Here is a 14708-nt window from a genome sequence, read left to right on the forward strand (position 1 = left end):
GTGAGAGCGGTGACCTACTTTATTAAAAGCTTTGAGACACATGACATTCTTAAGTGGTTTCCAAGCAAGAAAAATCGGGGTCTGGGGTCAATAAGTTGATAATATCTCATTTTTCCTTTGTTGGTAACTGCTTCACCACAAAGTAGCCCCACTGGGCAGATGCGTGTGATTAGAATCTCGTGTATTTTGTGCCTTGATGTAAAATTGATACCTGTGCCATCTTGAAAGGCTGTTTCTATAACATAAAAGTATATTATGTTAACTATGGTACAAATAAAAAATTAAGAAGCAGTTGCCTTCCTTTACCTAAAACCTATTTAACCAAACCCTGCTTTACTTCTTTTTGCTACCTAAACTTAAATTTTCATCTGAGGGTCAAACATGTTCACCTAATCTTAGCATTTTTAGACACTGATAAACAAATTGTTTTAACTGCACGAGTTGAGTCATATCAAGCCCATCTCTTTCTGTGTCATTCCATGGCAAGAAGCCATTTGAGACATGAAAACAAGAGGAATGCACCCCAGGAGTAGAACTCTGACTTGGTACACAAAGCAGAGCCATTTTCTTGGTCCTCCATTTTCTCTTGTCTTCCTTTTGGCACAAACGACTGAATGGATGGACCCTGGACTCATCTAAATAGACCAACTTTAACCAGGGAGACTGAGCTGCATAGCCAGCCGAGCTAGGCCATCTTTTCCTCTCCATGCCTCCATGCTGCCCTCTAGCTGTCCAAAGTGCCACCTTCTCCCCGGGAAATGCTCCCCTCCCAGCTGTAGCCCTGTGTCGCCCTCCTTCTTTCTTCCCAAATTAGTCTTCTCTTCCCTGACTGCCACAAAGATCAACCTGGTGTCTGATTTTAGAGACTCAGGCCAAGTAGTGAGTAGCTGAAAGATTTGCCCTAAACACTTCTTTTTAAAAGGAGAGCTTGCCGGCACAAATGAATGCCCAAAGGGCAGAATTTAGAGGAGACTTCTGCCCCTTACCTACTCCAGCATGTACTGCTGCCCCCATTAACCAGGAAATAAAGAAACATCCAAATGAGCAACTTCATATGACGCAGGCTCTCCCAGACCCCAGCACTGTTAGCGATTCTGTGATCCCAGGGAAACCAGGTAAAAACAAAGAGACCGTGCCGGTGGGCAGGGCACAGAAGCAGAAGCCCACCTGGGCAGCATCTCCCTGCAGCTGGTGGGAAGGGGCAGAATCTACTTCTCTGGGAATTCAAGGTAACCCTCCCAGGATCAACATCACTGAGCAAGCAGGCATCCCAGACCCAGATGAGTGTGAGGCAAGCCAAGAGGCCTTGATTTGGCTCTGCAAACAAAACACTCCTCGATTTGATAGGACCCAGCTGGCTGGCAGTCACAGCATGCTTACACACGGAAACACAGGCACGTAAAGGCAAACACACATAATTCAAGTGATGTATGGAGTTGGTCATTTCGGCCACTGTGAGAGTGAGATCCAAATGATCTCACTGGAGCCTGGCTGGGGCCCCTGCGGCCTCCCAGCCCGTGAGAGGTGGAGCAGCCAAAGGAACCAGGCCATGGCTTTCCTTGGCTGGCCCACCCCACGTCTCCTCCAGAAAGCTCCATGTCCTTGGATGGTGGCTCTTCTCTCCTTCTCACTGCTATAAAGTGGGAGTTCTGAATGAAGGGTTTGTGCGGCACTGAAGAAGTGCTGTTTCCTGAATAGACACATCAGAGGGGCCCTGTGTGAATAGGGGCCTGGTACCATGAGGCACGCTGGGGGGGAGGAGGGGAAGTCCCTTGGGCTTGGGGTACATTTGCTGCTGAAGAATCACCCTCTGACAGTCTCTCCCTGCCCTATCGCTTTTCAGATTGCCTTGAAGTGTGCTGACATTTGCAATCCTTGCAGAGTCTGGGAGATGAGCAAGCAGTGGAGTGAGAAGGTCTGTGAAGAGTTCTACAGGCAAGGTCAGTGGTGACCCGCAGCGGTGCTTGCACTGCCCTCCTCCTCCCAGGCATTTATCCTAACAAAACAGGAAATGGCTAATCTATTATGGCACTTGTTCTTTCATCAACTCTTATTATCCTAACCTTTCTCTTTAACTCTCTTGCAAACCATCCATCCCTTCTTTGGAAATAATTTTAAAATAAATAACATTGACTTCTTATGGAAACAGGTAGTAATGAGGTGCAATAAAAGTGAGTGAATTTGGGATATACGTATGGATTTTTTAATGGTTTTCCTCTGTGGATATAAAAACTTGAGGAACAGTTTGATTTTTACCCTGACCTTCATTTTAATGAGCTGACCACAGCCTAAAGGCTAAATGCCATTTGTGGTCAATGTTTTCCACTCTGACAGAAGGACTTAACTCCTTTTGTGTTCCTTCCCCTCGCTCTCTTAAATAAAGCTAGTAAAGAAATAGGGCACAGCTGACCAAGAATTGAGTTCATCCTCTCCGACAGACATATGAAAAGTCAAATGGCCCCAAGGTAGGGTATAATTTTTAAGAGATTAACCTCAGTCAAGAATAAGGCAACGAATGTGAGCAGGATCTTGACATTGGGTGGGATATCGGCCTTCAAACACAGCCTTGTTTCTTCAGGCCCGGTTTCAGAGCTCAGGATGTTTGTTCAGGCACAACAGCGCCCTGATGTTAGTGACGGGATCAGGTTCGAGAGGCCGAGAACAAATAAAGCCTGAAGTGTCCCACATACCAGCTCTGTGGGGAGGTCAAGTAGCAACAGTGAGCCTTTTGGAGAAGCCTCCATCGAAAGATGTGTCGGTGACATTGTAATGGTCCCAAAGACAAGAAGACAAAGCAGAATGGATTGGGTTCACGTGGGGACAAAAGGCTTTGCTCACCATCTCTTCCGCTCAGAGGAAAGGCACTCATGTGGCTCCCACAATTCTGTGTGATTTCACTTCAATCGGGTATAAGTGGTTACAAATCAAAAGATCAGTTCCAGTTGCCCATGATATAAAATCTCCACTGAGGGGAAAACAAAGGAAAATAGGATGAAATTGGAGCAGAGAGGTTTCAGACTAGATAAGATAAATACTTTCTTTACTATGTGATACAGAAAATATTGAAAAAGCACAGTGAGAGAAGGGCTAAGTTCTTCATCCTTGGAAATCAAACAAGATGGAGGAAAAATTCTACTCAGTCCCTCTTGGTTTTGACTCAGTCGTGTGCTCCTGTTGGCATTGATTGCAGCTTAACCCTTTCATTTGCTTATCTTGCACCCTTATTTGGACTGTGAGCAACTCGGCAATGGTGTCACGTGGGCAGATTATAATGGCCACACAGTTGGTGAATCAAAGTTGCTAGCTAAGTAGAGTAAATGGGGTCAACCAAGAAAAATAATCTGTAAGGTCTCTTTGCAAAAAACGGGTTGTTGTCCTAAGAACACGTGTATATACAGCATCATAAGATTAAACAACCTGGAACATTTGTGATGCTGATCACTAAAGGTGAGCCTCCAGGCCCTGCGCTCTGGCACGTCTCCTGGCAGAGAAAGACTAGAGTGAGCACGTTGGGTCCTTGCTTTTTATTTGTCTTATGGTCTAGTAGAAGTTCAGCCTGTTCAAGAGGAGAAGACTAAACTCTGGCCATCACTGCATGTCCTCCATATTGAATGAATATTTTTAAAATTCTATATGCAGGACTTTTATCATTTTGATTAATCTTATTCTGACTTTCAGTTTAGGATTTGGGCTTCCACAGACTGGTAACAGTCTCAAAGTTTGTTTAATGATTTGTGATGATGAGCAAAGGAAATCCCCTGGAAACAAGGTTGAGGACAAAGGGAGAAAGAAAACAAGATCCCATAAATTAGGAAAACGTGTTAAATTTTGAGGATTAAATAAGGATTAGGATTCTACCCCTCCTCTCGATGCCTTAAGGAAGTAGAATCTCTGTCCTATTGTAACTACAGATTGGTATCTTCTCAATCAACCAAGATCCCAGAAGTTTTTATTGAACATCTGCTTCCAGCCTTGTCTAAGTCTCAGTAAAACTGTGATTTTCCCTATATGCAAAGCCCCATTGGGGATGTCACGAATGATACAAAAACGTACAGTTAATCTTTCATAAACTCAAAATGGCAAGCAGTAAAGTTCCTAGAGGAAAGAAATTATGTAATTTTCCTCTTTTGATTCTCTACATTGATTAACAAGGTATCTAAAATATATAGTGCTTTATAAATATGTGTTGAATAAGTAAATGAATAAATGATCTAATTGGAAGACCCCTAATGGTTGAAGTCAGAAGCTCTAGTACTGAGGAAGCTAGAACCTGAGCCGGGTATTGAAGGGTGAGTAGCACACTCTACTTTCTAATAGGATAGTCACAAGGCATGTGTCACCAGTTAAATTTAAATTAATTAAAATTACATAAAGTAAAAAATTTGGTTCCTCGGTATTTTTAATTATATTTCAAGAGGCTACTGTAGTGGCCAGCGCAGAGAACATTTCCGTCATTGCAGAAAATCCAACCGGACAGCGCTGGTCTACACGGGGAGGAGCGTAAACAGACAACGGCACTGAGGTGGGACCACGTCCCTGCCTCACACACCAGCTTGTCCCAAAGAGGGTGAGAGGGTGTGTGGACATATACCAGGCAACAGAGTGTGGCACTTCCTCAGAGAAAGTGCATTCAGGGCAACATACGTAACTGAAGTAGAAGAAATTCTGAAGGAAGAAAACTAGCTAAGGAGCAAAAACTAAGAATGAGTTATCAAGAAACCAAATTGGAATTAGGCAGAGTGAAAGTAAGGAAGAAAAGATACTCCAAGAGAGGAATAAACAGGATTTGATGCCCCAATGTGGAGGGGAAGGAAAGGGAAAAATCAAAGACGACTCCTCCGAAGTGTCCGGATCGATGGAAAAAACACAACTAATAAAAACATGAAGGTGAGGAGTCGAATTGGCCTTAGGGGAATTCGTCCAAGTATTAAACAGTGCCGTGCCCTGCCCTCAGAAGGCTACCATCATCTGGCTTCCCTGAAATCCTCAGGTTAAGCCACAGTGATTTCCTCACATCATTCTTGAGAATCACCAAAGCACAAGATGCCGTGGGAGGCATGGCTGCTATCTGAGAGAAAATGCTGGAAATGTGGTGTCTCTAAGGTTCTGTGTCAGTAGCCAAGTACAGACACGAGGGATCCAGGCTCCCCTCTTTACTAACAGTGTGAGCCCGAGTCAACATACTTCCTTTCTGTTCATCTCAGTTTCCTTATCTGTAAAATGGGGATTATAATGAGGCTGTTATGAGGATTTAAATAATTAATGAATTACATAGGTAAAAATAATTAAATTAATTATGTAGGTAAAATGTTTAGAACAGTGCCTGGCACACAGTGAGCATGATATAAATGTTATATTTTTATCTCCCCTAGTTTAGAGAAATCCATTCACAACTGTAAACGCTACTAATGTCTCTGAGGACCACCTTATTTACTAATTAACCAGACAGTTTTTCCCAATGTAATTTTTCACCCTCAGGAAGAATTGATAAAAGAATTTTGATAAAGCTTTGCACGGTGCATTTCTCCTTTACATCAGGTAAAATTCTAAGGAGACAGAATGAAAGATATCGGACCCTTATTTCTGATTAGTTCTGTAGCTGCCAACCGGGATGCTCTTCGGATGAGATCTCCTGGTCCCTCCCTTCATTTCCTACCTGCTTATTATATCTGGTTTGTTCACGTGAAACCAGATGAGGGTCAGGAAGAGTGAAAGGAGGGGAAGAAGCATAAAATCTGTGTTTTTAACCTGTAGCTTAAAGCCAGAACTTTCATTTCATGTTAGGAAATTGCCCATTAGTTGTGCCCTTGTTTTTATAGAGCTTGTTCAAAAGTTTATTTTAGCCCCAGAGCACAGCTATTTATAATGAGCCTATTATAAATGGCCATTGACACTCTGATATTTTAAATTTTCACAGAAGCTACCAGAACAAGGCAGAGCAAGTCGAACCTAAAAGCTTCCTAAGGATAACAAGGCAAAGAACAGTAATTCCCAGAATAACTTCTAACTAGGTGGTTAAAACTATCAACACTCATTTTCATAAGTTCTAGATTATCACTGTGTTTCTTCTTCTCTCTTCTTAGGTGACCTTGAAAAGAAATTTCACCTGGAAATCAGTCCTCTTTGTAATCAACAGAAAGATTCCATTGCTACTATACAAATTGGTGAGTTGAATTCAATTTTAATTTTAACGGAATATTTTGGCACCTCTGCCAAGGGTCAGAAAGCAAAGGAGATCTACACACAGCTTCCAAAAGACCCAATCTGGAGATTTACTCGACGCCCCTGAGAATGGCTGAGTCCAAATGAGCACTCTAATCGTGACTGATCTACTAGGTAATTACCAACAGAGGAGTTACGAAAAAGAGGGTGAGGGTTTTGTTCTAGACTCTTAACTAACCTTTATTAACCTTGTCTTTCAGAATTAAATCAAATAGAGTAGAAGCAAAATAAGAAGAACCAACTATTCGCTGCTGAAGAGCAGATTAGCTCCCATTCTCTTTAGGACTTAAGGGGTGGGAAGTCAGCAGAATCAGCCTTTAGGGCCCTTCCAATTTGGATGACTACACTCCCTCCCCCATATTCAATCTCAAGAGCCTAGGCCAGACCCAAGCCCTGCCAGCCATGCTATTCCTTGCAGCCTGGCGTCCCATGCTTCTCTGCTCTCCTTCACAACTTGCCTTCAATCTCACTCTTAGGACCACACACTAAAGTGTCAAGTGCATTAAGCTGTTAAACTGTGATGTTAATGAATCTAAAATAATTTTTACTTTAATATGTTATATAGGAGACCATTAAGCAAATCAAACTGGAAATTTTAGGCATGTTAGTGGGGAAAATATTTTGGGCCCAGTAAGAATGTCTGTCATTCCTTAAACACTCTTACCAATTCCGTCTACGTGTAAAGCAAGTCTTTCTTCTCCTTGTAGTTCCCTCCAGTTAAAACCACTCAGGACTTTACTTCTAAGCTGTGGCCCTGACATGTACCAGTTTATGTTTTTCAACAGTTTGCACAGACCTCAAACAGCTTAATGTATTCACGGTGTTGTAGACCTCTACAGGGCTCAGAGTTTAATGTCTTGGCATTGACGGGGAAGGGGGCACCCGGAAAGATAAGCTTAAAATTAAGAAAACCAGAGCAAGCTAAAATGATACGCTTACTGTCGCTGAGGGTCAAATCTAATCCACAGTCCCACAAAGTATGATGAAATCGTACTAAGAAGTAGGGGCCAAATTAATCTATTTACAAAAATTCAAATGGAATCTACAAACTTTAAAATAGGTATGTTGTGGGACGAGGTGGCCGAGTGGTTAAGGCGATGGACTGCTAAAATAGGTATGTTGGAATTAGGAGATTATTGGTTGTCTTTTTTCTTTTCCAAATTGTCCTTAATATTGTTCTATTGTTTTTATGCTTAAAGTGATTCCTCTACCTGAAAAAGAGAAAGGGGATTTATTTTTTAAAAATTGAACCCAGGAAGAATCCAGGGCAGATGAAGCTACAGAACTGCTGGAAGAGGGGCAACATTAACTGAAGTGCGGCCTTGGCCTCCCTGGGTCCCGCCCCTCCTGTCGGGCCACTTTAGCTGTGGAGGGTCTGCAGATGTGATGGATATAAAAGGAGTAGATCCTCCCCCAAAGCCTAATTCCGGGCACACTTGATTAAGCTCTGGCTAGAAAGAAATTTGCCAGGCACCTGTTAAAGATATCCTGAACCGCCAAAGAAAAACAGTCCCATTATTAAGCACACGGCCTGAATTTTCACGACGAACCTGATTTCAGAGATTCTATCCCGTTGTCATGAGAACACACTTATTTTGTCAGATCATATGTCCTGATTTTCAGCTCAGGAAGTGTGGTTACCATAGATACCTGTTTTTAAAATGGGATAGGGATTGACTAGGAAAATCTCATGGATGCTACACCAGCACACCAATAACAAAGAGGGGGGGAAAAGGTGATTAGAAAACAAGCGTTAGCACATAAGTCTTTGTCTCTGCTCCACATCTCCCAGCTGGGTAGGGTCAGGGCCGGGAGGTGTGGTGTGCAGGGCTAGATCAGGCTGAACTGGAGAAACCCGAATAGATGAACAGAGTCCAATGGGGGCTGCGGGGTTCGCCTCCCAGACACAGATTTCTCCAGTGGGTTCTAAGCAATACAGCAATTTCCCCTGTCTTCATTCCCCTGGGACTGCAAATGTCCCCTCTCTTTCCCCTGCCCCAATCCGCAGCGGGAATTTCCTGAGTGCCATCTCAGGTTTAGACTGGGTTTCCTCGTTAAGTAATTCATATTCCCCCGAGTGGAGCTAGGACTTCACGTCTCCCCACCCTACCCCAGCCCATTGCTCCTCTCTTTCCCTCTAACTCTGGATTTTAAAAAGATGTAAAAGAAATGAATCTCTAATTGGTGAAGGCTACAGGGAGATCAGGAGAAAGAAGCTTTCCTTCAATCCTTGTTTACTCTGAGGCTACCGTCTCTCCCTTCCCCCATTCCCACCCCTCAGGAGGGCAATGTCCTGGCAAAGTCACTACAGCATTTGAGTAGTAAAGGGAGGTTCCCAAACCTGATTGTGCAGATTTGAAACAAAAACCTTCCTTCATTTGAAAAACTGCCTCATGGTGTCTGTTCAGACTTTAAAATGGCTTTTCCATCTACTATAAGAGATCCTTATAGTTGACAAGTAGACATGCGGAGGTATAATTCCAGAGTAACTTCAGAAAGAAAATGAGTTCACTTTTAAGTACTGGATTTTTAAATGTTGGATTTGTAACTTTTTTTATTTAAGGTAAACTTGATAAAGATTTACATCTTAAACTTTATAGTTTTGCAAACTATCTTTTTAGATGTCTAATATCTAATCTCTCTTAAGATGAAAGATATTAAACATTAGATATGGAGATTATGAAGCAGGTGAAGATAATTCAAGAATAGGAAGCGAGAAAATTCAAGAATGAAATCCTTACTTGCTGACTCCCTATAGAACCTTATCAAATTACAGACATAAAGGCACTGGCTTAACTTTCCTCCTCAGGTTAGGGTTATCTAATATCTCATAACATTTAAATTATGTTTCACCTAAGATGAGATAATGCAGAACAGAGCAGTAACATTCTGCATTGTGGCATCCTCCTCCCAAATCTGTAGCATCCTCAAAGGCCAAGTATCTACTGTTTGTCCAGAGAAAAGATAATGAAATCAAGCCTTATAATTCAAGTACCTGCACACAGAGAGGGTGAGCTGGCGGAAGACTGTAATGCTGAAAAACACTTGCCTCTTCTCTCCACCACTACATTTCAAAGAAATACAATAAAACCTAGATATGTCTAAGTTTGTGGTGACTCTAACCATTCAGCCTAGACCGCAAGTTATCTTTGCTTTAATGAATCATGTTTAATATGAAATATACATTAAGGGTGAAATACGATTTGAAAGCAAAAAGTCTAAAATAAATTAAGAGAACAGACGTGCAAACAAAGAAGTCTAATATCGAACCATCTTACCTAGATGCAGGTAAACATCTACACTGAAGATGAATGAACTTTTATTTGCCTACACTCAGTCATTTAACATGTTTGAAAGTCAGACAAACTATGAAATGATAACCCTGAAAAAACATTCTGCAGGCTAAATGTATGAATTTTGCAGATGGTCTAAAGCAATGACGCGCCCCTTCCAGATATGATTTTCCCTTCCCTGCCCTTCCCCACCCATCCTCCTTAGTTCAAGCACAGATGTTCTTCTTCTTGTTTGTTTGTAATGTCTTTCTCCCTCTGCAAGGAATAATAGCCAATATTTATAGAGTGTTTACCAAACGCCAGGAGCTTTCTAAGCATTTCACATGTTAAGTCATTTCATTGTCATAACCACCCTATGGGTTTAGTACCCTTCTTAGTTCCTTCCGACAAATGAGAAAACTGAGGCACAGAGAAGTCAAGTGTCAAGCCCAAGGTATCATACTTTATGCTCCTCAGCTGAGGGTAAGGGCCACATCTTATTTGCCTTCATATGCCTGGGCCAAGGACGTAGTGGGCCCCCCTGACGTTGGTGAGAAAGGAAGAAGCAGGTTTCACTGCCCTCGTGGTGATGAGTTCGGTCTTGCCTGTTTTAGGTTTCATGACCTACATTGTGGAGCCGCTCTTCCAGGAATGGGCCCGTTTCACTGGAAACAGCACCCTGTCTGAGAACATGCTAAGCCATCTTGCATACAACAAAGCCCACTGGAAAATGCTCCTGCTCAAGCAAACCAGAAGCAGTGCCAGTGGCGGTGCAAGAGGCAGCCCGGACCACACAGACCACGGAGCTGAGAATGAGGAGCAGACGGTGACTGAAGGAGTCGCCCCATAGTGCCCACCAGGCCTGTCCCCGGCTCTGTACACTGAGAGAGTGAGAACCGCCTTGAGCAGAGGCCTTCTGAGAGGGTAGAAGCTCTGCGTGGTTCTTGCTCATAAACCCAGCCACTCTCTTGGTTTCATCCTGGGGCTCTTCGGAATGCCGCCTCCCTCCTATTTACCTGCCCCCTCTCCTTTTTCCAAGTGTACAGAAGCCATTCTTCACCTCAACATTAGCTGCCGAAATGAACGACTCCATTCAGTAATACAGAAGCTAAATCCAAGGACAGGCCTACCCCTCAAGAAGAAGCCTGAAGAGAAAGAAAGAGGTGCTTCTGCCATGTGTCCCATGGGCCGTGGGTCACACTGTGACAGGCAGCAGTTCCTAAGTCCAGAGCATTTTAGCATGTGCCATCCGACTGCTGATCTGCATGACAAAAACACCAGCATATTTGGAACTCCAAGGATATTGGTCTTAAGTGAGAGCACAAAAGAGAACGTGAGAGAAAGGACCTTCTATTTTAATAATAATTATTATTATAAATAATAATAAACCTTTTTAACTTTTATATATTATGCACTAGCCAAGGGATCTAAAACTTGGGACTGTGATTACTCGGTGTACCCAAACTTGAACGGGGGTTCATTGTTTTGTTACTGACTTTACACCACTTTGGGTCAAAGATTTGGCATCTTCTCAATTTAAGAAATCACATTTCCTATCCGATCTGAGGGGAAGGTGCTGTATAGTTCATTCCTTTGCACCATTAACCAATCTATCTGTCTTTTATCAATAACTCAGTTTCAATGACCTTTGTATTCACACATATACACTTTCTGTAAATACCAAGCGCTACTGATTCCCATGCCAAAATACATGAGTATTATGGGATTGCTACCTGTATAAACAATGGCACTGTGAACAGAATCCTGTTAGTTTTAATACAAGAGAATGCATTTGTAAATATGGTATAGAGTTTATTAATATACTATTGTTTGCAGATAAAGGCCTTAACTTTAAACATCTTTCATCTTCTAAAAGCTGCCCAACATAAATCCTCAGAGATATCCTTCTGAACTGCTTTCCCACGTCCATCTCTATGCTTTCCAGCTACGGTCACCAACCAAAACTGAATCAAGTCTTTGAGGAAGTATTTTGGAAACTTCACGTGCATTCCACTTGAGACCATAGTGTTTCATCTATGGCACTGAGCATCATTTCCTCAGAGTAACGAGACCCTTCCACAAGCCTGAAGTCACTTTTCAATGCAGCGATGTTGCACATTCTGTTTCAACAAGCCGGCTGATAAGCTTGTGTTTATGTGACTCTTGTCATGGACCGTGGCAATATGTCAACCATAGAAGGTCTCACAAGCCTTCTATGACTCTGTCATCTAACCATCAGGGAATTCCCTGCTCCCCATCCACACTTCCGTCTGTTACAACTACAGTACCAAAGCACTTTGGTTTTATGGTTGGCGTGCACTTCTTTGGTGTTAATAGTAACTGGATTTTTCTTTTTCTTTTATTCATGTGAACAACTACCCACCTGTTTAGCTAAATTTAACATTATTTAAGTAAAGAAAATATTTTAGTTTTCTGATGGAATTTACCTTCCTGGCAGGTCATTATGCTTACTCATGACTATAGCTAGTAGAATCACCTGGGAATTTTGTTGCCATTTTGTGCTGCAGACCCCGCCGTAAAATCAGTTTGCCACAGCATTCTTCTCCAGTCGGCTTACCTTTGTGCATTGAACCTTTTCTTTAGAAGTTCTAGCATAGCTAATGTTAGATGAAAATTGGTGATGCCCCTTTCTTTTAAACTGAAATAATGCGGTAGTGGAAGGTGATGGTATGCTCGTTTCTGCCACTGCCAAGCTGTTTCGCAGGCTGATAGAATGACAGCTGACTCACTTCCTAAGTGCAACTTTTTTTTTTCCTCCTAACATAGAAATGACATGTTAGAAACTTGACTGGATTGTAATAAGTTCCTGTAGAGAGACTGAGGCTTGCAGAGCTAAGGATCAGGGGAAATTTTGGAACATTGGTTATAGGTTCATTAAATATGGAGAGATTGTCAGATGGTACTAAAGAAAGTGTGAAAACTTCATGACATGGATGGATAAGTTGACATAGTTGGTAGGGGTAAGAAGGGAAGTTGTGAAAACTTAACACTAACTTTATTTTTTTCTATAATAACCATGAACTGTCAGATCATATTTTATTGCTTTAATACTCTGAAGCTCTCAGCTTGGTAGGGCCCCAAAAGAGAATATGTTGAATGTATTCCTGCTCCCAAGCCTCACTCATCTTGGTTTGGAGATGCAGAAAGGGCTTTTGAGTAGTCTATTTTTAATGTACATGAGATCAAATCAAGGAAAGCAAATATTGGGGGCAATATAGTAGAGATAAGAAAGAAAATGCTATTTTAGCTCTACCTTGACTTTAGGAAATAGACTTTGTTTAAATTATATTTATATTATAACTTAAATAAATAATATTGGGGGTGTTTTTAGTAGTTCCAAGTTTATAGAGCAAAAGTGTTTATGTTACAGTTAGGCCTTAAAGAAGAACTCACAGAGAAAACTACCAAATATTTTATCCAATGGTTAAGCCTATGAAGCAGCTACTAGTACAATAAAAATATGAAGCAAATGAGACATGATGCATTTATGGCCTCTGTTCAACCATCTGGAGACTTATTGAGTTCCCTATTTCTAGGCAAAAAAAAAGAGAGAGAGAGAGAGAGAGAGAGGGAAGAAGGGAAAGAGAGAGAGTGTGTGGAGATGTTTTTTCTTGCCTACTAGTGGCTCTCTTGCAATATTTTAATAGAAGGAGACCAGTTACTAGTTGAAACACAGCTGGTGGATCATCCATGCACTTTGTCTTCACATTCTTCTTCTCCCAGTCCATGGACCATCAATCGCTGACTTCCTGAGTTTAATTCTTTCATAGCTTGAGAAGGAATCCAAGGGCTATTTTTAGTAAGCAAGGTAAAGTTAAAATCAAGTTGAGAGAAAGAGAATATATAACACTGCCAGACCTGATAGGCAATGCCTGCTTTTCCCTTTAACAGCACCCGTGAGTAGTCAGAACCTACCCATAACTCCCTGCGAGGCCGAGTAAAAGCATACTCAGTTTCTGCCTGCTTCAGACTTAACGCAGGGGGACCCGGAGCGTGTCCTGCAACACTGTCTCCATATAGCGCTTCCAACAAAAGCCAGGCTTGTTTTGTCACCTTTTCTCATGTAGAACCGGATCTGCTCATTGATTTGAAAATTGGTTATGAGCTTGTATCTCACCGTGTTTCCTATGCTTTGTTCTTTTAAGAAAACCCTTAAAATTGTATTGTTTTGTGTACACATGTGAGGTTTGGAAAAAAAAAACACCTTGTGAGTTTCTGCTCAAAATGTGGCCTAAATATCCATTGGCATGTCTAGATAAACAATTAAAATAAAAGCAATTTCTTTAAAATATAACATTGTGAAAATGTCCTGATTCTGACCACATAGCATGTTATCAGCCATCCAATTGGATTCAACAAGAAGGAGATAAAACTTTCCAGAAAAAGACCATAGATGCAGGCAGGGGCATGTGACTCCTCCCACTGGGGGCTACAGGAATGGCCTTGCCCCTAACGGCACTGCTTGTCAGCTTGTCCCAAGTTAGGGGAAGGGGGCCACCGTTCAGTTCTGCCTTTCCCCCGATACTTTTCTAATTCACATTTGTAAAACTCGTGTGTGAAAGAGAATGAGGTACAATGTTTTAGGTTCTGAAAACACAACAGACTCAATTCAAAAACTACATGTTCAAGATATGGTCTTGCATATCAGGATGGGAAGCCAACAAGAACAACAGGACAGTTCAGGCAAGACAACTGAGTGGCCTAAATAAATCTAGAAATAGAGGAGAAAAACTAAACAACACCCGTGTTTCCCAGAAACAACCTTGTCTCTTTATAACCCCATCTGTATTATATTAAGATTGGTATTCAGAATTTCACCGATTTCTTAATGCCTGCCCTGTCTGAAGGCAACATCCCTTTTCCTTTGTGTACATTCTATATCACAAAGTCAAAATCAAAAGTAAGATCCCAGTGCTATCCAAGTAAAGGTCAGCCATGACTTTCAAATGTGCCCAGGAACTTAGCCAAAACATTGTCAAACAGGCCATATTTATATGAGCGGTACGAATATGCAATAAATATTGTTTGAGGATCTACCATGTGCCAGAGATTGTGCTAGACCCTTGGGATATAGAAAGACTTGGCCCTGTCCTGTGGAGTAGGGGGTGGGATGCAAGAATCAACCACTCATTGATGTTTCTCTCCCTCTTTTCCTCTCCCTCCCTTCCCCGCGCTAACAATAAATAAATAAAA

General features: G+C 41.8%; 1 protein-coding gene across 3 annotated transcripts in view; it reads left to right on the top strand.

Moving 5' to 3' along the window:
* The window catches only part of PDE7B (phosphodiesterase 7B), a 293650-nt gene extending 279951 nt beyond the window's left edge, over positions 1–13699 (top strand). For all 3 annotated transcript variants that reach the window (XM_045188806.3, XM_024551891.4, XM_045188807.3), the window contains 3 exons: positions 1844–1940; positions 6084–6164; positions 10109–13699. In XM_045188806.3, coding sequence (XP_045044741.2) covers positions 1844–1940; positions 6084–6164; positions 10109–10344 — 414 coding nt within the window. In that variant the 3' untranslated portion in view covers positions 10345–13699. The remainder of the gene's footprint in view (positions 1–1843; positions 1941–6083; positions 6165–10108) is intronic.
* Positions 13700–14708: the final 1009 nt, after the last annotated feature.

The sequence above is a fragment of the Desmodus rotundus genome, chromosome 11 (assembly GCF_022682495.2).
Source record: "Desmodus rotundus isolate HL8 chromosome 11, HLdesRot8A.1, whole genome shotgun sequence".
In the NCBI taxonomy this organism is placed as follows: Eukaryota; Metazoa; Chordata; class Mammalia; order Chiroptera; family Phyllostomidae; genus Desmodus; species Desmodus rotundus.